Here is a 25,560-nt window from a genome sequence, read left to right as displayed (position 1 = left end):
AGATAATATTGTGATTGTTTTCCATATTGACTTATGTCAATTTGTGGGTTTGTAGGGTTTGAGACCATTCTCATCCATCAAAGGTTTGTCAATATCACAAGATGAGGAAGCCAAGTAGACCTTTTGTATGTGAGAATGATTGAGACAAATGGTCTTGCCACATTAAATTGTTTGCTTTTCTTTTCAAGACTGAAAAAATAATTTTGATTACAAAATTTGATTCGACATTGTAAAAGTAGTGTGCACAATCATTCATTATAAAATGCATGTGCAACTCTTGGGCAATAACAAGGTGATAAAATAGGTCTTTCTTAAATATAATCACACGAACAATCAAGAAAGCATGTTGTAAATATATCAATGTGGTACGGCTTATAAGATTTTTGCAAAACAAAAATGGTCTATTTAGAAGTTTAGTTCAGTATATGTTAGTGTTGATGTGGCACATTACTATTAAAGTCTGAATCAAATCAATTCAGTAATAATGGTGACAGAGTGAAAGTGTATCAAAACATTATTAAATCAGAAATTCTTAGTATAAAGAGACATAATTCATGGAATATTTCTACCAGAGTAATATGTTCCAATGTGTCATATGATGTGGGTGATGATCACCCTAACTGTGGAAAACTATTTTAAGTTACGATCAAATCCATTCAGTTATAAGAAAAAATGTGAGTGTATCAAAACTTTAACCAAGCTCTGGACACCGTGTGAACAGTGCTAGGGAATGTAGGGTATGTAGTTCTCCATTGACTTTGTGTAGTTGAGCTAAAAATTATATCTGACCAGAACAAAAGTAGAATTGATGCATCTTACATGCCTGCCTGTGTAAAACAGAGTTTTCCCTACTGGAGAGACAGTGTGGAATGAAAATATGAGCATTGTCAAGGTTTTTTATATCCATGCTAGCTGTCTTGAAAGTGTTGGGAAACAGCTGTCACTCACAGGCAGACAGTGAGACCATTTTTCTTGCCTATCACGTTTAAGTAGACTGCGATGTCAAATAGATTTAGGTATTTCCTGGCTGTATGTACATACATTATGATGTCACAATAGTGCTGTCAGTACTATGTGACAACATAAGTGCACACTATTTTAGACATTTAGGTTTTTCCCTATGGAAAGACAGGAATATCTAACCCTGGCATGTGACTGCTCAAATGTATACTTTTCCATCTGGGAAGGCAATATTGAGAATGCTTACACGTTAATATACACTTGCACACCAAAAATCAGTATAGGTGGATGCATGGCAGTAATATGCGAAAAAATGAAAATTACAAAGAGCAAGAACCACATCCCTGCTATGAATGCTTAGACCAAGAACTTCATCTGTACAGATGCTAAAACAGACCTTCACAGTGAAGAAAGTGGCAAAAGCGAATAAATTACTACTATTTACAATGGGCAGATGGATTGGACATACAGATGTTTGCGGCAGATGGATCAATGATCATTATGCATGTCCCAGTTTTTTAAAATGGGCATATATATTTGAGAAGTCAACACATAATTCTAATATTTAACAACAAAATATTTATTTCAAAATGAAATACTTTTTTATATATCAAGACATACATTTTATCACAGTTTGTGTATACAACATAAAGAAATGCCACTAACAATACAGACATTAGATAAAACTACTGTTTGATCTGCTTTAAATCTGTAACATGTGTTATTTCATGAACTGCAGGATGATTTTGCAAGCTCCAGATAGAAGTTACTAGGTATATATATATATATCATTCTAGAGGTCTCCAGACAAGGTAGTATAATTTTGAATTTTGAAAATATCTTTCATAATGTAAATCTGATCACCAAAATTGTTATTTCCCTGCATAAAATTCTAGCAAATGAAAATTTGTGTTTTTCTTTCAAAATTTTACCATATTTCTACATGGCTACGCTACCTTTAAGCATACTTAGTAATCCTGAAGGTTTCATTACAATCCAATAACAAATACCACAAGTCAAAACTGAAATTTTAAACTTTCTGGTGGCCAAACTGGCTATGATGATAAAATCAAAACTAGTTAAAATGTTTTGAAACTTTAAAAAGTTTCTATTATCACCCTTTGCATTCTTCCTAATGACATATAATATGACCTGAGTATTGTTTTACATTTATAGAGTAATCAAAGAAAAAACCTTGTCACAGGAAAGGTGGATCGGACAGTATACACTTACTGAAAGCCTTGCAGGTCAACAGTTTCGAATATTGACTGGCAAGCCATTCAGTAAGTGTATTATCACATGACATCAGAAATAAGTTTTCTTTTTCCCTCAAGTTTTGATTTAAGCCCAACAAAATTTTATGTTGAACAATAGACTGTCAAAAGCAATGGACCAGTGATTTATATAAGGAGCCATGCAATAACATAATTCAATACATATGTAAGAAAGTATACAAAATTCCATTTGGTTGCATATACATGGTACATTCTTATTTTAACTACATTTGTTATCAGCAATAATAATTAATAAAAAATACCGTAACATTATACATTTTGGCTTAAAATTGCATGATAATAAAATTTGGCCAAAATGGCTAATTTGTAGTAACATAAAATTTGTGGATACCAAATTAATAGGAAATTTATTTGTTTGCTGGTTTTAAATTTCATAGAAATCAACAGTCATTCAAATATCACATTCAAAGAACAATGTAACAATGAAACATAAACAAATTTGTCACCCACAAGTATTAATGATTTTACAGCATCCTAAATCAATTAGACCATTTTATCATTTAAAGACATTAAAAAAATTTAGCTACATAAATGTGAGCTAAACCCTGTATTAGAATGATTTGAACAGATCTATTTTCTCACAGTTGAGTACAACAGGAAGAGGTGAAAGGGATAGTGGAAGTGAAAGGTTGTAACAGCTAACTTGTGTTTACTCCCTAAATACATTAATTTCATACAACATGTAAACAAATAAGTATTCATTTTATTTCTACAACATAGCAAAATTTTTTTTATTTAATCCTCTTCCATGGTAAATGTTTCATTTTAGAAATGTGTAAGCAAATATTTTGACGTTCATTATTTTTAAATGAATATTCATTATAAACCTATCTAATCAGGTTGTTTCTTTTGTGCTACATGAAGCATGGCTTTTATCATCTATGCACATGGAGCTCAAGCTGTAAATCATGTCATACAAAAATTACAGCTGCATTAAAGTTTTATAAAAATAAATTGATACTGCATGTTAGAGTTAACACTAACTTTCAAATGCAAATTTCTTCAAAACCTTTTCTGAAATTTAATATTGTTTTCCCCTTTTATTCTTGTCAGATACAGGTGTCTCAAAACCTATTTTTGATGAGCTATAACACAACAAGATCAAACATTAATTATAAAGGCTGTGAGAGTCACAGATAGGATCTAGGATCTCTCAAATCTATAGATATGACTTCTCAAAATATTACAATGTATACCGGTATTTATATTCTATAAAGGTCTCTCTCCATAAAAGATCATAACGCATATCTGCTTTTCTGTGATGTTTTTATATGTATTAAGTTTAATATCAAAAGACTCACATATTTTTGAATATGTTAGAAGCAAACAAAATATAACAATCTAATAAAATAGCAAAGAAAATTCTAAAATTCTTCTTAAGAAATGTGAACAATTTATAAAATACATAATTTATTAAAACCATTATACAAAATATCCAGAATCAGTCTGCAATGTAAATGCTGTAAAAAGTACCAATATTTAAGCAAATTTACATTATATCTGCTGGATTCAATGTTGTTGAAAACTGAAAAAAAAAACGTTTTTGAAAAATCTTCCAGTACATACATCATATCTAACATTACATGAACAACATTTTTGTGATTCAAACATAATTATGTGAAAGACAAAATATAAAGTTTATGACGGTCCAGGTGTTTTATCGCCGTCTGTTGATTTTCTTATATGAATTCGTTTTTTCTTTGCTGCGAGCTCCGCCTCTATCCGTCTTTGCTCTTCCTCTTCAGCACGCTTTTTAATTTCCTCAACTTCATCTAAAAACTGCAAAACAAAACAAAATGTAAGGAAGTAATTTGTAATATATGTTACATGTTTTCAGTAATAGAATGGAATAAATACAGATTGCATGTATTCAAGGGGCATTACTCTAGATGTACATCAAGATCACAAGATCAAGGTCTACAAAATATCAAAATTTTGAACTTGATATACCAGTATCTGGAGTTTATTGGAAAGCATAGCTAAATTCTTTTTCAAAACTTTTTCACAAATTTTAAATTGTGTCTTTATTGTCACAATTTGCAGACTGAAAGGACAACAAACTGCAATGTGAAAGAAAATTTTCAATTCTTTTTTTCAGCTCAACTAAACAAATCTGCCAATGTGCTTTTGATTACCCCCCTTTGAACAGTACCGTTTACATCACATTATTCAGTTTTCTCATATTTAATTAAACAGCCACAATTTCTCAAAATTGTTAGTTTGAAGTCTGCAAATTTTCAACAGCATAAATACATTTCTAAAGAAGCTATAGCAACATGGTATCTTGAGATTTAATGCTTCACGTAACTTCTGAACATTTATAATACATGCCTGAAATAAATAACATTATGAATTATATGAACTTACCCTACTGTTTTATGTCAGTAGGTAATATCATGGAATTATTAAAAAATTACCTCTGGTTTTCTTCTACTTTTCTTGTCCACAAATTCTTTGAACAGACTTACACCATGCATTGTAGCTAGCTCATTATTCTGAAATTTGAAAACAAGAGCTGTCTCCGTAGGATGACACATGCCCCCGATGGCACTTTGAATGAATAGTTTTGGCCGATGTTAGAGTTTAGGACCTTTGACCTACGGAGCTGGGTCTTGCGCTCGACACATCATCTTACTGTGTCACACATTCATGCATAGTTATTTTAAAATCCATGCATGAATGACAAAGATATGGACCGGACATGCCCATCAATGCACTATCATGAAAAATGATCTTTAACGTCTAAGTGTGACCTTGACCTTTGAGCTACGGACCTGGGTCTTGTGTGTGACACGTCATCTTACTGTGGTACACATTCATGCCAAGTTATTTGAAAATCCATCCATCGATGACAAAGATATGGACCGGACACGCCCATCAATGCACTATCCTTTAACATCTAAGTGTGACCTTGACCTTTGAGCTACGAACCTGGGTCTTGCGCACGACATGTCGTCTTACACTGGTACACATTTATGTCAAGTTATTTGAAAATCCATCCATCGATGACAAAGATATGGACCGGACACGCCCATCAATGCACTATCCTTTAACGTCTAAGTGTGACCTTGACCTTTGAGCTACGGACCTGGGTCTTGCGCACTGCACGTCGTCTTACTGTGGTACACATTCATGCCAAGTTATTTGAAAATCCATCCATCGATGACAAAGATATGGACCGGACACGCCCATCAATGCACTATCCTTTAACGTCTAAGTGTGACCTTGACCTTTGAGCTACGGACCTGGGTCTTGCACACTGCACGTTGTCTTACTGTGGTACACATTCATGCCAAGTTATTTGAAAATCCATCCATCGATGACAAAGATATGGACCGGACACGAAAATTGCGGACAGACCGACAGACCGACAGACAGACAGACGGTTCAAAAACTATATGCCTCCCTTCGGGGGCATAAAAACAGTAGAACATATTAACATTAACTGGAAATGGTACTGTTACCTATCTGACGAGATGCTGAATCTAAGACACTTTTAAAAAGAGTAGCAAAATCAGCCATTTGCACAGATTTTCAGAAGTATTTAATGTATGGATAATGCATGTCTTTTATGTTACAACAAATGCAGAATCACAGAGGATTGGTTCCTGCTTGAGCACTGATATGTGTTAACACTTAAAACTAGCATAAAACATGTAAAAAGCAAAAATCAGTAATATATTGTCCATAAATGTCATTTAGTGTTCATGAAATGCATAGAAAATGTCAGCTTTGTTTGATCACAATGATATCATGTCCTTTTTTGAATTATTTGTTATAGAGACATAATATGTGTACACTTTGCCAATGAACGTGCAAATTTTATGTAAAAAGGCATGTTAACAGTATGTGAGCATGAGAACCTCTCTGACAACACCCACTGAAGATGCCAAAAACAGCAGTTTTATGCCAGAATAGCAGTTTTTATGTAATACTTTTTTTTGTTGAGTTTCTTCACAATGTCAAACAAACACTTTATATCAATTTCTCTGTAAATATTTATTCATTTTTTTCTCACACAACTGTAAACGAACATCTTAAAGGCTCATAATGCCTTTGCTGATAATGTGGCTGCCAAAATATTTGTTATGAACAGGTATTATATTAATTACTTGTTAAATCCTATTTTTTGATAGTTGTTTTCTCCAGTAATTATGTCGAAGGTTTGAATATTGATTGACACTGTAGAAAGTTTTATTGAACCCAATGTTTTTAATTATCTCCCTTTATGGCTTTTATGCCATTTGTTCATATGCAGTAATGAAAGTAGTGCTCTTCTGATCACATAATTATGCAAAACATCTATGTAGACACATGGTTCATCAGTTTTTAACATAAAATTTAAAGCCTTATGGAACCTTAAAAGGTTAAAATATTTCTAATAGGTTATTATTACTGTTATCATTTTGGTTTAGTTTATGTCTTACCAGGCCTTTGCTCATTTTCTTGGCCTCAGACATTTCCTTGTCTTTCAATTCCTTGGGGTCCATTAGGGGCTCATCAGCATCCCGTTTCTGCCAGGATTTGGGGTCCAGATACCAAGCTCCATATTTGAACTTTACCCAACTTGGTTCATACTGGCCAGAATATTGCTGAAAAGAAAAATGATCTACTGATATCTTAATATGGAAAAAAGTCTAAAATTTTGATCAACCAAAAGTTACGAGAGAAACAATTCATTAACTGTTCCAAAAGGAAATCTTGTAATATTTTCATACAGTTTTGATGAAATTACTGTAACTTTCTATCATTTGATAACACAGCTAAAGAGTCTGTTGCAAATGAGTCTCCACTGTAACAACTGCTTTTATTTTTCAGTGTAACAACTGTCTTAGAAGTCTGCAGTGTAACAATTCCTTGAAGTCTCCTACGTAACAATTCATAGTAACTATAATAGAAGAATTATTAAACTAGATATTCCTCTTTTTTGAAAGAAGTCCATGTGTAAAACTTTCAACAGTCTTTGTTAAATGTATCTATGTGACTGAGACCTAAGGTCACTTTGTTTATACACAATTTTTCTCCCATTAATACACAGGCAGATTTTTTATGCAAGAATTTGTATAATCTACCTACAAAGCGAGTGAAAATACAGTCAAACCTGTCTATATAAAACATCCTGCTGTGGGCCATTAAGTGGTCTTTATTTGATGGAGACTTTTTTTCATAGTTGAGAATATAGCACAACATGAAACTCACTAGTGCCAGATGTCTCAGTTCACAGGTGGACTTTAAAGACAGGTCAGAATGTATGCTCATAAAGTACAGAAAAGTGTTCCCAGCATGAAATGAAAATATTATTTCCAAAATTCTTGTCATAATACTTGGCAAAACTATAGAATACTACAAAGGGTTGGACAGTCCATCACCATGATCTTTATGAATGTTATCTTAGACCAAGAAATGGATGTTAAAATATTCATGTGCATAATACAAAGATTTCTTTTAATGGGATAAGTGCAAGCCTAAAATCCAATAACCCTTCTAATTTCTATTTTCAAAATTTAATTTATAATCATTACATCGAATTTTCATTACTATTTTTGGAATGTAAGCTTTTGACTGTCTTTATAAAGCAACATTTACCAGAGGAATCTGGTTCACTTGAAATTCTAACTTATCACTAATAAAATTGTCTATTTTTATGGTCAAATATCCAAATAAATTCCAATGTACTTTGTGACTGATTACTTAAAGAGATGGCAAAAAGTACTATCTCAGTCAGTGACAATGTTTGCATATCTGTATGTGCAGCACATTTTAGTACAAAATCAATGTGAGCCTTTAAATGAAAGCTAGTGGTCAAGATACGGCCTAAAAGTTTGACAAAATGTGATCAAGGTTTGATAGTAAATAGCATCTCTAAGCTTTTGTGTGTGACATTTTATTCTGAACCTACTCTAAACCATATTTTAGCATGTAAAACTTTAGATTCTTTAGTGCCATTTTGGTCAAATGAACATTTTAACATATCTCTATTTGACTGCCAGATAAACAAAGAAGAAAGTCAAGCTCTGTATATTCTATGACAAACAACGGTAGTGCCATTTTGGTCAAATGAACATTTTAACATATCTCTGTTTGATTGCCAGATAAACAAAGAAGAAAGTCAAGCTCTGTATATTCTACGATAAACAACAGTAGTGCCATTTTGGTCAAATGAACATTTTAACATATCTTGATTTGATTGCCAGATAAACAAAGAAGAAAGTCAAGCTCTGTATATTCTACGATAAACAACGGTTGACCGATAGAGCATTATGGCATCAATTATGATGTCAAATTGCCGCATGACGTCCGGTCCGTTTTTACACAAATAAATGAAGCCCAGCATAATTTCCTTGAACATGTAATAATGAAAACAATCAATGCCTTCTCGTTCAGATGCTTAGATATTAAACCATTTGGGCTAATGCCCTTGTGGTTCAATTGCTGTGCATCTGAACTCTGAACCATGATAAATTAGACAACAAACCACTCGAAGACCTTGATTATTTGCTAAACAATGCTGAAATCAATAAAAGCTGTGAAAAGACTAGTGTGAACAAGTATATCAAAAATTGTGTTGTGGCATTGGGTACTACAGCATAAAAAAGTTAATACCTCTATACTTTTATCTTTTTGCTGAAAAATAATTCAGTAAAAAGACACTGGTTTAACTGATTTTAATATTCAAAGAAACATTCTGCAAAAAGAATAATTTGGTAAAAATATTACTATGAAGGTTTTACTACAAATCTGTAATTTCTCTAACCCTTACCATGCTGGACATGACTGACTCAGCCTTTGCGACCAGTGTAGATAATGATCAGCCTGCACATCTGTGCAGTCTGATCATGATCTGCACTGTTCGCCATTTAGTCAGTATTTTTTTGGTAAGCACCCCTTTTTACAGTTAATGGTACTGTCCAAATTGGAAGAAGGACAAGTTCATTATAGAAATTAAGCAGGGTAAGGGTTAACTAACGCAGTTAAGGTTTTGAACTAGCTTTCACTAGATGTTATATTGGGTTTATGGTAGAGCCACTGACCTTCCGCAAGCCAAATGGAAGATTTCCTCAAGACAAAATTGGCTGAGCTCAGATCTCCACAGGTGAGAGCCAGGAGAATCAAAGTTATGGACCTTCACAACAACAAAATTTAACGTTTGCCATGCTAACACTTTTAACAAGAGCTGTCACAGAAGACGGTATGTTTGACTATTTCAATGCTGGATAGTGAAACTGGGCACATCTGAGGAAGCTGAAGCTGTAACTGGTGTGTTCAATGACTCCAATGTGGATGAAGATATTAGACAATAGTTTAAGTCCATGTCAAATGTATTTAGTGATAACAGAGATAGTGGTAAAGTGTATCAAAACATTAAATAAGTACAAAAGAGACATAATTCATAGAAAACTTCTGCAAGAGTAATGCACCATGTAACATGTTATGTTAGTAATAAATGTGGAACAGCTATTTTAGGTTTGAATCAAACCTATATAATTATTACTGACATAGAGCAAAAGTGCATCACAACTTGAACTTGAAATTCTAAGTAAAAGGGGGGCATAACTCATAACATAGTGGTGTCATAGTTATATGGACCTTGAGTTGTAATGTGAAACAATATTTTAAGTTTGAATCAAATCTGTTTGGTAATAACACAGCATCAAAATTTTAACCTGAAATTTTAAGTAAAAACAGGCAACAATTCATCAAATATTCATGCAAGAGTTATGGCCCTTGCATCATATGATGTGGATGATGATGAGGAATAACCTAGTTTGAAGCTAATCCATCATGTAATTACAGAGATAAAGATAACTTTAACCGTTTAACCAAGGTGTAGAACGGAAGCTGACGTGAACGTGGACACCAGGTTGAGTAGGTTAGCTCTCCATATACTTTGTATAGTCAAGCTAAAACTCCGCCTGTACATTAAGGTCACAATGTGTAATACCATCCTAAAACATGACAAAGAAATTCATATAAAAATAGTATATTATGTATCATGCAAAATTGTTCTGATTAACATTCTAAAATTAGCTAAATTATACAGTGATTTTTGTATAGTTCAATGTTATTACTGGACATTAAATTTCTTCTGAAACTAACTGAAATTGTGTTTAGTACTAATATTCAGTGAATTGTTAAAGTGGTCTTTTATCTGTTACCTCAACATATGTATCTGATACTCTATCATACTTATATACCAGTACAAGCAGAAGCTGTTTCTGATAGCTGAATGTTGTGCTAACTCAATTTTTATCATGCATATTCGTAGCAAACTGAAATTTCGGTTGATTTCATTCCCTGTTTATTACAATGTTTGACATACAATTTCTTCAGTTATTACACTTTTTTCAATAAGAATAATTGAGCCGTGCCATGGGAAAACCAACACAGTGGGTGTGCGACCAGCATGGATCCAGACCAGCCTGCGCATCCGCGCAGTCTGGTCAGGATCCATGCTGTTCGCTAACAGTTTCTCCAATTCCAATAGGCTTTAAAAGCAAACAGCATGGAGCCTGACCAGACTGTGCGGATGCGCAGGCTGGTCTGGATCCATGCTGGTCGCACATCCACTATGTTGGTTTTCCCATGGCGCGGCTCATATAATAACTGTGCAGTTAGTACAAATAATAAAAAAAATCTGGTACTTAAACTTGTACCATTTATTATTCAAAGGGGTGTTCAGTGAAATCTTACTGACTGAACAGCAAACAGTGCAGACCATGATCAGCCTGCATGGATGTGCAGGCTGATCTTGGTCTGCACTGGTCGCAAAAGCAAAACCACTTGCTGCCAGCAGACTAAAGGTTAAAGAAGCATGTATAAGAAAGCATTTCATTTTCAGGGCATGCAATTGCATGGTTCTGGCCAAAATGGCTGTTCAGCTGGGATATAAATTCATGAATTTCAACCTTGGAAGATAATTGAATAGGAAATGTACAAAAATTAGCCCCAACCCCAATAAATACCTTTATTAATGATTTCATAGTATTAAAACAAAATTAGATACAAAGACATAGCCAGATGCTACATAACGTTTAGGGGCACTTGAGGTAATGATTCCTTGAAAAAATTGTTTTTGATTGTTAATTAATGATTCTTAGAAAAGTCTACTGCAATCAGCAAAGTTTAATCATCAAGGCACTATAACAATATGAGTTTCAATTTAAAATTGTTGTAATAATGGAAGATCAGGCTTGATGGAATATTTCAGGCCTTGTTCAATTAAAAGTTAGTTATTATCTGTATTATCATAATATTATTTTCTGTATTATATTTATCATTAATATATATTAATATATATTATTATCATTATTATTATTATTACTACTATTGTTATAATAATTTTTATAACTATTATTATTATCATTATCATTAATATTTTCATAATTACAATTACTATTATCAGTATAATATTTCCTAAATCTTACCCAATCATCCTGTTTAATTTACATGTATATAGTTAATTAATTCAAATAAAAAATATAAAAAACATTTTTTAACTCTAAACTTATCTAACAACATAATTTGATAATTGCAATTAACAATTTATAGATGTTCATCAAAAAAATTAGAGGACTACTTTAACATTCTAGGAATAAATCAAAATATTGATAAAAATCAATGTATCTTTATTTTATATAATAAATATAACAAGAGCTGTCCGTAAGACAGCCAAGCTCGACTATTCGAAATATGGTCCCAGAAGCAGGAAAATATTACCCAAAAAGGTTAAATATCAGAAGAGTTTTAAGTTCAAAAGGGGGAATAATTTGACCAAAATGCATATCAGTTATGGGACTTGCTGCTATCAACTAGTTTTATAACCACGAAGGCACATGTGAAGTTTCAATTCAATTTCTGCATTAGTTTTGGAACCAGAATTTTCAAAGTCTAAAAGGGGGCATAATTTGCCCAAAATACATGCCAGAGTTATGGGACTTGATCCAGTGAGGTTAGTAATTGATCTAGTAAAAGAAAAAATAAGTTTCAAATCTATACGCCTTTTAGTAATAGCTGTATGTACTTGCACGCAAAACTTTAACCAGAATTTTCTAAGTCCAAAAGGGGACATAAGTTGGCCAAAATGAAGGTCAGAGTTATGGGACTTGCTGCTTTCAACTAGTTTTATAACCCCGAAGACACATGTGAAGTTTCAAATCAATATCTGCATTAGTTTTGGAGATAGTAACTTGCATGTAAAACTTTAACCAAAATTTTCTAAGTCTAAAAGGGGGCATAATTTGCTCAAAAAACATGTCAGAGTTATGGGACTTGACCCAATGAGGTTGATAATTGATCTAGAAAAAGAAAAAATAAGTTTCAAATCTATATGCCTTTTAGAAATAGCTGTTTGTACTTGCACGCAAAACTTTAACCAGAATTTTCTAAGTCCAAAAGGGGGCATAATTTGGCAAAAATGAAGGTCAGAGTTATGGGACTTGCTGCTATCAACTAGATTTATAACCCCGAAGACACATGTGAAGTTTCAAATCAATATCTGCATTATTTTTAGAGATAGTAACTTGCATGTAAAATTTTAACCAAAATTTTTTAAGTCCAAAAGGGGGCATAATTTGCTCAAAATACATGTCAGAGTTATGGGTCTTGACCCAGTGAGGTTGGTAATTGATCTAGAAAAAGAAAAAATAAGTTTCAAATCTATATGCCTTTTAGAAATAGCTGTATGTACTTGCACGCAAAACTTTAACCAGAATTTTCTAAGTCCAAAAGGGGGCATAATTTGGCCAAAATGAAAGTCAGAGTTATGGGACTTGCTGCTATCAACTAGTTTTATAACCTCGAAGACACATGTGAAGTTTCAAATCAATATCTGCATTAGTTTTGGAGATAGTAACTTGCATGTAAAACTTTAACCAAAATTTTCTGAGTCCAAAAGGGGGCATAATTTGCTCAAAATACATGTCAGAGTTATGGGACTTGACCCAGAGAGGTTGGTAATTGACCTAGAAAAAGAAAAAATAAGTTTCAAAGCTATATGCCTTTAATTGATGGCTGTATGTACTTGCATGCAAAAACTTAACCAAGGTGTGACGCCGACGCTGACGCCGACGCCAGGGTGAGTAGAATAGCTAGACTATTCTTCGAATAGTCGAGCTAAAAATGAACTTCTGTTTTTGTAATAGATAAGAAAGCATTGACATATTAAACCTACCCAATTGGTCTTTTTCAATTCTTCCTGTGGCAAGTTTTTATTTTGTTGTGATTGCTGTGGAACTGTAGCCGACATTCGTAACTCTGGGGGAACATTTGTCAGTTCCACAACGTGGATAGGTACAGACAGCGCTGGTTTTGTCTCATAACCACTGGCGAACAGACTGGTTATAGTGCTTTCTTCAATATTGTTACTCTGACCTCCCAGACTGGCTACCCAGTCACAAAACTCTTTTGTGACCTTTTTAATATGTTCCTCCTGAACATAAAATGTAAATTTACATGATATGAACTACCTCTCATATACCTGTGTGCATGTCTTCTCTAATATAAAATGTAAATGGTAAATATCTTATTGCTCTGTGTTAAAAGTGCAATACTCTACTTGTATTGCAACTGCCTTTTATTGCTCTGTGATAAAAGTGCAATACTCTACTTGTATTGCAACTGCCTTTTATTGCTCTGTGTTAAAAGTGCAATACTCTGAATTTGTATTGCAACTACCTTATGCTTATGCTATTACATGTAAAACTTCTTCAACAACTTCACCATTTTTGTGTTAAAATTTCTTAAATTTTCATTTAAAAGAATATACAGATTACAAGTAATAGTTCTACTGTGAAGTATTTACAGAATATTTACTTGTTTCAGTGTAAGATTAAAATATCTGTGAACGAAAGAGCAACAGATGCAATACATTCACAAATGGTCTAGCCATAAGAGAAATTGAAAGAACCCATAATCTTATGAAATAAAGTTAATTAATTTCTTTTTTTTTTTCATGTCTGTTAAATAACTTTATCCAATTTTTATTCATTTAGTCTTAATGAAATAACCAAATGAAATAAACAGTTATATTTCAACAGTTCACTGAAAGACATGCAATATGATTCACTTCAAAGATTTTTTTTATGATAAAACAACAACAAACCTGTGAGGTGTCAGTTGGTTTTTCGCCAGCTTTCTTTTTGTTTTTCTTTTCTTGTTCTTCTTTCTTTGAGATCCATTTGTATGGGTTACGTACAACGCCTTCTTCCGTCCTGAATGAAAATAATTAATACAGATAACTACAATATAAACATTTCCTATAGGATTGAATCATAATTTTTGTGAACATAGTGATTTGCAAATTCAACTCAGCCTTGAATGCCATCATTTAAGAAAAAGTAACCAGCCATGAATATACAAATATGGCACTGTTACCTAATCAAACTGTTAAATTAAAGTGACCAGAAAAAAATAACTAAGTCTTCAATATCTGTGCAGTAATCTAAACTGTGTCCGTTTGCCTTTTCCATGTCTTGGAAAATTTTATCCTTTGATTTTATCAATATTGTAAAATAATAATTATTCAAGGGGGACTAACTTTCCGTGTATTTCACGGCTGCGATAATGCACAAAGTTAAATTAAATGCCGAATAAAAAATACAAGTACTATTTAGATAATAATCTTTTAGATTTGTTTTCAAAGCATTTTGTGTCCTAGGAAACAGCAGTTTTATTCTAAAACCACAAAACTGTGAATGAAATATAATTATTTCACAGTAATACATTTTATATAATCAAATCTTGCTGAAATTACTAATGAGCCGTGCCATGGGAAAACCAACATAGTGGGTATGCGACCAGCATGGATCCAGACCAGCCTGCGCATCCGCGCAGTCTGGTCAGGCTCCATGCTGTTCGCTTTTAAAGCCTATTGGAATTGGAGAAACTGTTAGCGAACAGCATGGATCCTGACCAGACTGCGCGGATGCGCAGGCTGGTCTGGATCCATGCTGGTCGCAAAGCCACTATGTTGGTTTTCCCATGGCACGGCTCACTTTTGATTTCTACTTCCATCACAAAGGTACTACAGGACCAGTTGAACAACAACTACTTCCAATAGCAATCACAACAACATAACTTATCAAAACTACAGCGGATTTCATCTTTACAACACCTTTTACACTGTATAACATTTTTATAGTCAAAACAACAGAAATATTGTGTGCTGAACTTTGACCTTTTGTACATACCATCTGGACCAATTTGATCTCCATAAACGAGATTGAAATGTCCTTGACTTTGTTCTAGATCTGATATATTCCATTAAATTCATTTATTTATAAGCCATAAATATTATTGAAAATCAATACAATACTGACATGTGCCATTTATTTTATTCATTGACGCACCATTACCAGTAAAATATATATATGCCATTAAGTTTCTTTTACATTATTTAATTTAGCTTGTGTTTGAACATCACTTGCTTTTATCAATAAAAACTTAAATTTATAGCATGTATATGATGTATATATATCCACTCCATAGAAAACAAGAGCTGTCCATAAGACAGCCAAGCTCGACTATTCGAAATATTGTCACAGAAGCAGGAAATTATTACCCAAAATGTTAAATATCAAAAGAGTTTTAAGTTCGAAAGGGGACATAATTTGACCAAAATACATATCAGAGTTATGGGACTTGATGCTATCAACTAGTTTTATAACCCCAAAGAAACATGTTAAGTTTCAATTCAATATCTGCATTTAGTTTTGGGGATAGTAACTTGCATGTAAAACTTTAACCAGAATTTTCTAAGTCCAAAAGGGGGCATAATTTGCTCAAAATACATGTTAAGAGTTATGAAACTTGACCCAATGAGGTTGGTAATTGACCTAGAAAAAGAATAAATATGTTTCAAAGCTATATGCCTTTTGGTAATAGCTGTATGTACTTGCACGCAAAACCTTAACCAGGATTTTCTAAGTCCAAAAGGGGGCATAATTTGCCCAAATTACATGTCAGAGTTATGGGACTTGGTGCTATCAACTAGTTTTATAACCCAGAAGACACATGTGAAGTTTCAATTTAATACCTGTAGTAGTTTTGGAGATAGTAACTTGCATGTAAAACTTTAGCCAGGATTTTCTAAGTCCAAAAGGGGACATAATTTGGCCAAAATACATGTCAGAGTTATGGGACTTGACCCAGTGAGGTAAGTAATTGATCTAGAAAAAGAAAAAATAAGTTTCAAATCTATATGCCTTTTAGTAATAGCTGTATGTACTTGCACGCAAAACTTTAACCAGAATTTTCTAAGTCCAAAGGGGGCATAATTTGGCCAAAATGAAGGTCAGAGTTATGGGACTTGGTGCTATCAACTAGTTTTTTAACCCCGAAGACACATGTGAAGTTCCAATTCAATATCTGCATTAGTTTTGGAGATAGTAACTTGCATTTAACCAGAATTTTCTAAGTCCAAAAGGGGGCATAATTTGCTCAAAATACATGTTAGAGGTATGGAACTTGACCCAGTGAGGTTGGTAATTGACCTAGAAAAAGAATAAATAAGTTTCAAAGCTACAGAGCTGTATGTACTTGCATGCAAAAACTTAACCAAGGTGTGACGCCGACGCCAGGGTGAGTAGAATAGCTAGACTATTCTTCGAATAGTCGAGCTAAAAACAAACTGTAAAAATCTGAACACTTTTTTTTAAACGATACCATACATAGTCTCTGCTGTATGGCTGATACAACAGTCTATAGTACCTACTTCTTTGTACTGGAAAAAGTAAACTTACATAAAAATTATGATGCTAAAATATTAGCACCTAAGAGTGCCATAGTGGCCCTAAGTTGCTCAGAACATTAAAGTTCAAGGTCACTGACGTAATACTGGTCAGTTATATCATTTGGATTCTGAAATGTCTTTTACACAAATTAAAGTAGTAGATAAAGTGTGCCTTTCCTGGCGACAACACAGCACCTAATAGTATGTCCATGTGATGTCAAGAATCCTGAATCAAAAATCATAAAAATGTTGTTTTTTTTTAATTATAAAACACCTACTCTCTCTGTTCAGTTTTATTGTCCTCATCCCTTGATATGTCTCTCTGTTGTTTTTCACTGTCGGCGCTGGCTCTGTCCTCTTCATCCTCTTCTTCCTCAGCTAATGATCCTTCTTCATCATCGATTAAGTTCATCTCTGGGTCCAAAATGTTCATAATGTCTTCAAATAACTGCAACAATACAATGTTCATTTTATCTTCCAATAACTCAGAATAATATTGTTCATAACATCTTCAAAATATGACATTGGTAACAAAAGCTATTTTTAAAACACACATGCCCCAAATGAGGGCCTGGTATGTAATTTTCCATCTAACCTATGCTGTGAGATCAACCTTTGACTAAATGAACATTAAAATAAAAGAGGTCATCTACTGACCAAATGGTATCATTCTATTAAGTTTTACAGCTTAAGGTTCAAACAATCTCCAGTTGCTGATATGAAACCCTTTTCAGCATTAAGGTCAATGTGACCTTGACTTTTAAATGAAAGACTCTAAAACAATATACTGCTAGTTAATCACAGGCTATCATCCTACAGAGTTTGGAAGTTCCAGGTCCAGGTTTTCAGGTCAGTGACCTTGAACTTTAATGTTCTGACTACCAAATCAGTAAGGTCATCTACGGACCACACACAATTATCCTATTAAATTGACGGCAGTAGGCATAAACATTCTTCTCAAGGTCACTGTGACCGAGACCTTTGAATTCTTGAGCAGAAAACTATTTAAGTCACAAAACCAGTGTGACCTTGACCTTTGACCTACAAACACCCAAAATACAGGGGATGTGAGCAAAACAATATACCCCATGATAAGTGTTCATAGCATTTTTTAGCATTTCTATGTTTAAAACTCTTTTCAATACATAAACTTTCAGATTTTGTTGACTAGTGCAAGAGATTTTTTAAACACTGCTGAAGGGTCATACCTCTGGGTTCACGCTCTCTTCTAGATGGGGATAAAGTGCCAGAGGGTGCTGTGTGAGACCGTACTCTATCTGGTTGATGTGCTCCCTTCTCTGCTGTTGTAATGGTGTCAATCGAGAGTAACATATCTGGTGCTTACTGAAACGCTTACGTACTGCCGGTTGTTTTACATCTGATAAATTTTCACTGGAATTTTTTATGGTCGGACCAGGTCCTTTAGTTGACTGGAAAAAGAAAAACAATGGTTTGAGATTTTTCTCTTTTTTCTGTTTGCATGTGATTTATATGTACATATACATGACTAACAAATAATATATCAGTGCTCGTACAATTTTACAAGTGCACACGAAATAACAAATGTACATAAATAATTATATACCCATAATGGATTCACAGACAGATGCCAAAAGCAAACAAGTACGGTGAACAAATGGACTGATGACACAAGACCCGAAACCACAGCATGCAAACAGGCCCGAAGTCACGGCAGGCAAATTATACTGGACATAAAACCCGAAACCACGGCGGACGAATTATAGTGATGAAACAAAACCCGAAGTCACGACAGGTAAGTTTTACTGAGGACACAAAACTCGAAGCCGCGGCGGACGAATTGTAGTGATGACACAAAACCCGAAGCCACGGTAGGCAACTTATACTGATGACACAAAAGGACGAATTATAGTGATGGCACAAAACCCGAAGCTACGGCAGGCAAATTATTTTGATGACACAAAGCCCGAAGCCATGGCATGCAAACAGGCCCGAAGTCACAGCAGGCAAATTATACTGATGACACAATTTCCAGAGCCACGGCGAACGAATTGTAGTGATGACACAAAACGCGAAGCCACGGCAGGCAACTAATACTGATAACACAAAAGGACGAATTATAGTGATGACACAAACCCCGAAGCCATGACAGGCGAATTATACTGATAACACAAAGCCCGAAGCCACGGCAGGCAAATTATACCGATGACACAAAACCCCAAGCCGCGCCACAGAAACAGACTGATGACACAAACTCCGAAGTCAATGCACACAGCTAGACTGATCGTCGCGTGAGTGGAACGATGCTCTATCTACCATTTTTTAAACGTGGCGAAAATCGCTTCCAAAGTTTAACTCTCGTCTAGTTTCTTTATTTCTGCGCGAAAATGATGATAAATATATCTACTTGTTCCTTTCGCTTAGTTCTTTCAGACTGTAAATGCTTTTAAATACATTTCGTTTTTACTTTTCTGCATTTATACATTTTTCACTTTGGAGATAGAGCAAATTTGACAAAAATAGAAAAAATATGTTAAAGGTGTATTGCTCTATCGGGATATAGAGCACTGTGAATTTACAAAATTGGACATAGAGCAAGATAATATTTATTACAATTGTATATTGAAAATAGTGCGAGAGCTCTTAAACAGTAATGACAGTCACTGTACTCATTTTGAAATTAAAGGAGGATTGGATTTGGTTTTAGTATCATCAAACTGACACAATATTATAGGCCATATTGCAACTTTCAAGATTTTCTTTGAGGAGGAGGACTCTATGTGCATTATTTTTGGCACGCGCGGATACCTGGGTATATGACTTTCTTCGTGTCAACTGGATGGCTTCCTCACATGAAAAAGCGAGGTTTCAAACGGTGGTGAGGGGCAGGTGTTCAAAGTCAGAAGATTTGGACTGATTTGCCAATGGTTTTACCATGCTTTCCGTATTGTTCAGGGTTAACTGAACTGCTACGCTATAGACATAATTGGCTATTAAACTAGGCACATTGGTCCTACTTATTTGCAGATGGGTATTCGTAAACCATATCGTAGTATTGTGTTAAACAACAACAAGTTTAATTACTCAGTAACCGCAATAATTATTGTCAGCAATGAACAAAGATCTAAAATCTTTTTTAGCCGAAACTATTCTATTTGAGTAAGATTTTCCGCGTTTTGTTATCAGTTGGCATTAAGTTTGACATAATACTAAGCATTATAACAATACCTAATGACATTGTCTTTGCAACTAAATATTCTCAGTAATAAATGTATTCTTTCACTAAACGACAGTTTTTATATTATGTTCAATTTTTGCATGTACATTAACTGTACTTGTCAGTCATACCAGTTCTCTTTTACACAACACAATCAATGTTATATTCATGTCGCTTTTTAGCTATTAGTATAGGTGGATTGTACGGCGTCCATCGTCCGTCTTCCTGCGTCAACATTGTACTTAATTTTTTTCTCCTCTGAAACTACTGGTTACTTTTATACCAAAACTTGGTCAGTATAATTTTGGGATAGATCTCTATCAAGTTTGATCAAATGGTTAATCTTGGCCCCTTTAAGAGCAGCTACTGCCAGCTAGAGCAAAAAAAAAAGGAAACTTCTCATGAACCGCTTGATGGATCTTTATCAAACATAGTCTGTAGCATCATTATAATATCCTCTCCCAGACTGGTTCAGATGGGGACGATTGGTCCCTTTGAGGGGTTATCAGAGCTAAAATTAGAAATTCCCTTAAATTATTTTATCTCATGAACCACTCAATGGATCTTCTTCAAACTTGATTTGTAGCATCATTATAAGAATCTTCACGAAAATTATTCTGTTAGGGGCAGTTGGTCCCTTTCAGGGGCTGTTAGAGTTCAAAATAGAAATACCTTTAAACGACTACTCATGAACCATTTGATGGATATTTACCAAACTTGGGCTAGAGAACAGTATAACGTCCTTTCTCAAATTTGTTTGATTAAGGGCACTTTGCTCCTCTTAGGGGCAACTAGAGCTGCAAATAGAAATATTTTCTGGTCATGAATCGCTGGACGGATCTTCATCAGAGATGGCCGGTGGCATCATTAGAGGGCTCTCTCTCAATTTTATTCAAACGGAGACTGTTTGCTCATTCTAGGGCTAAAATCAAAAATACCTTTAATGACTACTTCTAATGAACCACTCAATTGACTGTCATCATTCTCGGTCCGTAGCATCATTATATTGCCCCCTCCAATTTTTTTAATTGTGGGTTGGGGTGGGGGAGCGCATGGCCCTCTAAGGGGCCACTAGATCTAAAGCTACAAATGCCTTTAAATGACTACTTCTCAACCGCTTGATGGATCTTCATCAAACTTTTATTAGGTCCTTTAACTAATTTATTCAATTGGTGTGGCCTCTTTTAGGGGCTGCTAGAGTTGCAAAATAGAGATACCTTTTACTAAATTCCTCTCTAACTCCTGAATGGGTCTTCATAAAACCTTGTCCGGAGCATCATTATAAGGTCCTTTACCATGTTATGTCTTATATTAAATCTATTCAAATAGGGACACTTTGGCCCTTTTAGGGGCCACTAGAGTTGAAAAAGAAATAACTTTAGATGATTTCTTTCGATGGTTATGTGCTTTGGTGCGTGACAGCAAAATGATAATAAAAAAATAATGAACATGTTAAAGGATTTTCACCAAACCTAGTTAGAAGCAAAGTCAGATGGTTAAGGCTTTCTTCAGTTGAAGGACTTAGGCCCATTTAGGCCTCTTGTTAACTTTTCACATAATTCTGACAATTAAATTAAGGCTCAAAGATATTACATCGCAAATAATATGTCCCGGTCATACCTTTCATACTAATCTTATTGTATATATTCCATTTAGTTTCTGCATGACGTTCTCAAATCTGGTGGCATACATTTCAACTTAATACTGAGTATCATAACAAGAATTCATAGCATTTATTTTGCAACTAAACATTTGCAGTCACAGCACACATGTTTCATATTCGGTACAGTTACATCATGTGATACTTTAATAGTTTTGTGGCATTGATTTTGATTCACACCAACCATTTGTAATAAGTATTGACTACTTAAACTTCTAAGAAACATATATATCTATTCTCTCTCACAAACACAATCGTTATTTATATTCCTCACAGTTTCTTCATGTACGTACTTTCATTTAGTGACTTGAATTTCAGCATTGCATTCCTTGTTTGATATTTGTCCTTGTTTTTTAAGTATTTAATTTTCAATTTTCTCTTTTGTCAAGGGTTGCAAGTTTAACGATAGGATTTTTGCGTCTGGAAGTAGGGATATTGTACTGCCAGTTCTTGTTGTCTTACGAATACTGCATTCAGGAAAATTTGCATAGCTAAAAAAGTGATCAACAAGAAAATTAGTTGGCGCCTTACTATAACTTTGTAAAGTAAAATATGTTCTGTTTTTGGTTTTATTTCTACTGCTCTTAATAGACAATAACTTACTATCACAAATTTGCTTCTCGGAAACATGTTTGCATTCAGTGGTATTTCTTAAGATACAGCTTCAGAATGACGAAAATAGTTTCTATCCGAAATACACATCAATACAGGTCTGTTGCAAATCTTGCATGTATTTTCTTCCTATAGCTTAATTGACAATGCTATGTGTTTGTATAAGTAATAAAATGATAAAATAACCTGTATAAGCAATCTCACATATGCATGTCGTGTAGATAGGCATTCTAAGTATATTTCAAACATGCTACAACTATGCCTATCCGCCATATTTTGTTGTGATCACATGCATGTAACTGTGCATTCTATTGGTTAAAATGGAGTTAGAGCAATTCTGGATTAAATTAAATGGAGATAGAGCACTCATTTACAAAGTCTAATGATGATCACATGATGTTAGTTTATGTGTATGATTGGTCAGAATAATTTTAAACATTACAGTGCTTTAAGTCCTGGAGATAGAGTACTTTAATCGTTACTGTTACATTCAAACAGAGGACATGGAGCAAAGTATTATGCAGGATCTTTCTCTGTGACGTCAAAAGTTATGTTTTCTTGCTCCAGAACGATAGAGCTCGGCGAGACAAACAAAATGATGTAAAAATCTCATTTTTTCAAAAAATGGAGATAGAGCACTATAAGAATCAGGCGACGTGATGGCAAATGATCTGAAGCCTAGGCGCTTACACAAAGTCAGTAACAACGACATGATAAAAAGCCTGAAGCTTCGGTGAACGAACAAATATAGACGACCCAATGCCAAATGCTGTCACATCAAGCACATATCTTTAGTTGACAGGTTAACCACTTTTTACTGTTAATTTTCACTCTTGGAAGTCTTGGTGAATAAACTTTACTTTCTGTATTTTAGAATTTCACCGACTGTCTTGATATACACACAAGAGTCTACATGTAACAACGTCGTGGGAAAGTGCGGGCTTTTTTTCGGAATGGCATCCTGGAATAAAAGTGATTGCATTAAAATTCCATACATCTTCTTTAACTAGTGTTATCAGTTATTTCCAAATTCCCCCTGTAGTTCAGAAGATATTGAGCGGACATGAAAAACAAGATCTGATTTGACCTTCGACACCTAAGTGACCTTGACCTAGAATAGAGGTACACAGACACTTCACTCTGCACATTGTATTGGCAAGTCACGTGGTGATATTTATGCCAAATTATTTTGAAATTGTACCAGAAGTTCAGAAGATATCGAGCGGACACGAGAAATAGGACCTGATTTGACATTTTATACCTTAGTGTGACCTTGACCTAGAACGGAGGTATCCGAAACTTCGCTCAGAACATTGCATTGACATGATGAATATTTGTGCCAAATCAACTTTAAATAATTCCAGTAGTTCAGAAGATATGGAGGACACGAAAAATGGGATCTGATTTGACCTTTGACACCTAAGTGTGACCTTGACCTAGAATGGAGGTAACAGACACTTTACTCTGTACATTGTATTGACATTGTGAACATTTGTGCCAAGTTATTTCTGCATACTTCTGACCAATGCTCCCAATAGTTCAGAAGATTTGGAGCGGGCACAAAAATATTATCTGAATTGATGTTTGACACCTAAATGTGACCTTGACCTAGAATGGAGGTACACAGATACTTCGTTCTGCACATTGTAATGACATGGTGAACATTTGTGCCAAGGTCTTTCTGAATACTTGTAGTTGTTCAGAAGGAATTCCAGACAGTCGTGGGGGAGGGGGGTGGGGTGTCACCTTAATCGTTTTTTGTCTTATTTTTTCTTTATATTGATTTAAAAATACATTTTTTTTAACAATTTTGTTCTAAGGTGAGCTTTGTCATCATATCTAAGAACAGTTAATTGACATTGTATGTATTTCTTGTTATTAACAGTTGATTGGGTAAGTATATCCTTTAATCTTAATCTGTAAATCTATTTTATTTAATTAGACATTGCGAAAGTACCCTTAAAACATCTTTGATGATTTAATCAAAGGGCTATATATTATCTAATTATAATCACTGCGTAAAATTATACTAATTATCAGCTTATTATTGGATAACTTGGGTGTCCTTTAATCTTTAAGGCATAATTGAAATTAACAATCCAAGAATATCCCTACATTTTTGTGATATTTTTGATCTTTTTTAAAAAAAGAACTTTGATACTGACAATGAAGTTAAATTATACTAATTATCAATTTGTTAATAAAAGAAGTTGTAACAATCAATTTCATATTTCCCTTTATAAGATAAGAAAATTTATTTACTTTCATTCGTACAGAGGCAATATGTTTATCAAGCTCAGGCAGAGCTAGAAGCTGCCGTTTCCAGGGGTTCTAGAAATTTTTGGAAAAGCATAGGCAAAATTGGGGTTGGTAATGAAAGATTAAAAAAGATTCCGTTTGAAGTCACACAACCTGATGGGTCCATTTCTTCTGATCCTAGTTTTGTTCTTCAAAAATGGGGTTCTAATTTTGAAAAACTTCTCAACCCTCAGGATGCTACGAGCAACTCTAGCTGTTTACCACTTTTTGATGAGACTGTCCGTTGTGCGATGGACGGGTCAGATTTCAACAATTTATTCATTATCGAGGAGGTCCGAAAATGCATATTACAGGCAAAGTCTGGAAAGGCACCTGGTCATGATGAAATACCGAGTAAATTGTTGAAAAACGACATGGCCTTGGCAATGCTGCACAGTCTCTTTAATAGGTGTTACACCAGTGGAACTGTACCTTCAGAGTGGTCTAAAGGTATTATAACACCTATTCCAAAGTTATCTACTTCTGACACTAGGGATCCCCTTTCCTATAGGGGTATCACATTAGCACCTTGTATGTACAAGATTTACTGTAGTCTTTTGAATACTAGATTAACAGATTGGTGTACACAGGAAAATGTTATATGTGATGAGCAAAATGGCTTTTGTAAAGGAAATGCACTGTTGACCAAGTACAGTCTCTCACAACAATTATAGAAACTCGTAAACTTAAAAGGCTTCCAACTTTTGCCGCGTTTATCGATTTCAAGAAGGTGTATGACATGTTAGATAGAAATACTTTGTGGAATAAGTTGCAGCATCTTGGAGTGCAGGGTAGACTGTTTCATGCCATA

At 34.3% G+C, this 25,560-nt stretch overlaps 1 protein-coding gene across 1 annotated transcript; it reads right to left on the bottom strand.

Annotated features, from left to right (window-relative positions):
* Nucleotides 1-1,516: 1,516 nt before the first annotated feature.
* On the bottom strand, nt 1,517-20,349 carry LOC123556933 (protein FAM47E-like). The gene is made up of 9 exons (XM_053544541.1): nt 20,311-20,349; nt 18,192-18,413; nt 17,262-17,431; nt 14,356-14,464; nt 13,426-13,683; nt 8,859-8,879; nt 6,683-6,847; nt 4,673-4,750; nt 1,517-4,034 (listed from the first exon to the last, which is right to left on the bottom strand). The coding sequence occupies exons 1-9, from the start codon at nt 20,347-20,349 to the stop codon at nt 3,894-3,896; spliced, it is 1,203 nt and encodes a 400-aa protein (XP_053400516.1). The 3' UTR covers nt 1,517-3,893.
* Between the last annotated feature and the right edge of the window lie 5,211 nt (nt 20,350-25,560).

This window comes from Mercenaria mercenaria, chromosome 5 (genome assembly GCF_021730395.1).
Source record: "Mercenaria mercenaria strain notata chromosome 5, MADL_Memer_1, whole genome shotgun sequence".
NCBI classification, from domain to species: Eukaryota; Metazoa; Mollusca; class Bivalvia; order Venerida; family Veneridae; genus Mercenaria; species Mercenaria mercenaria.
This window is presented reverse-complemented; position numbering and strand designations above follow the sequence as displayed.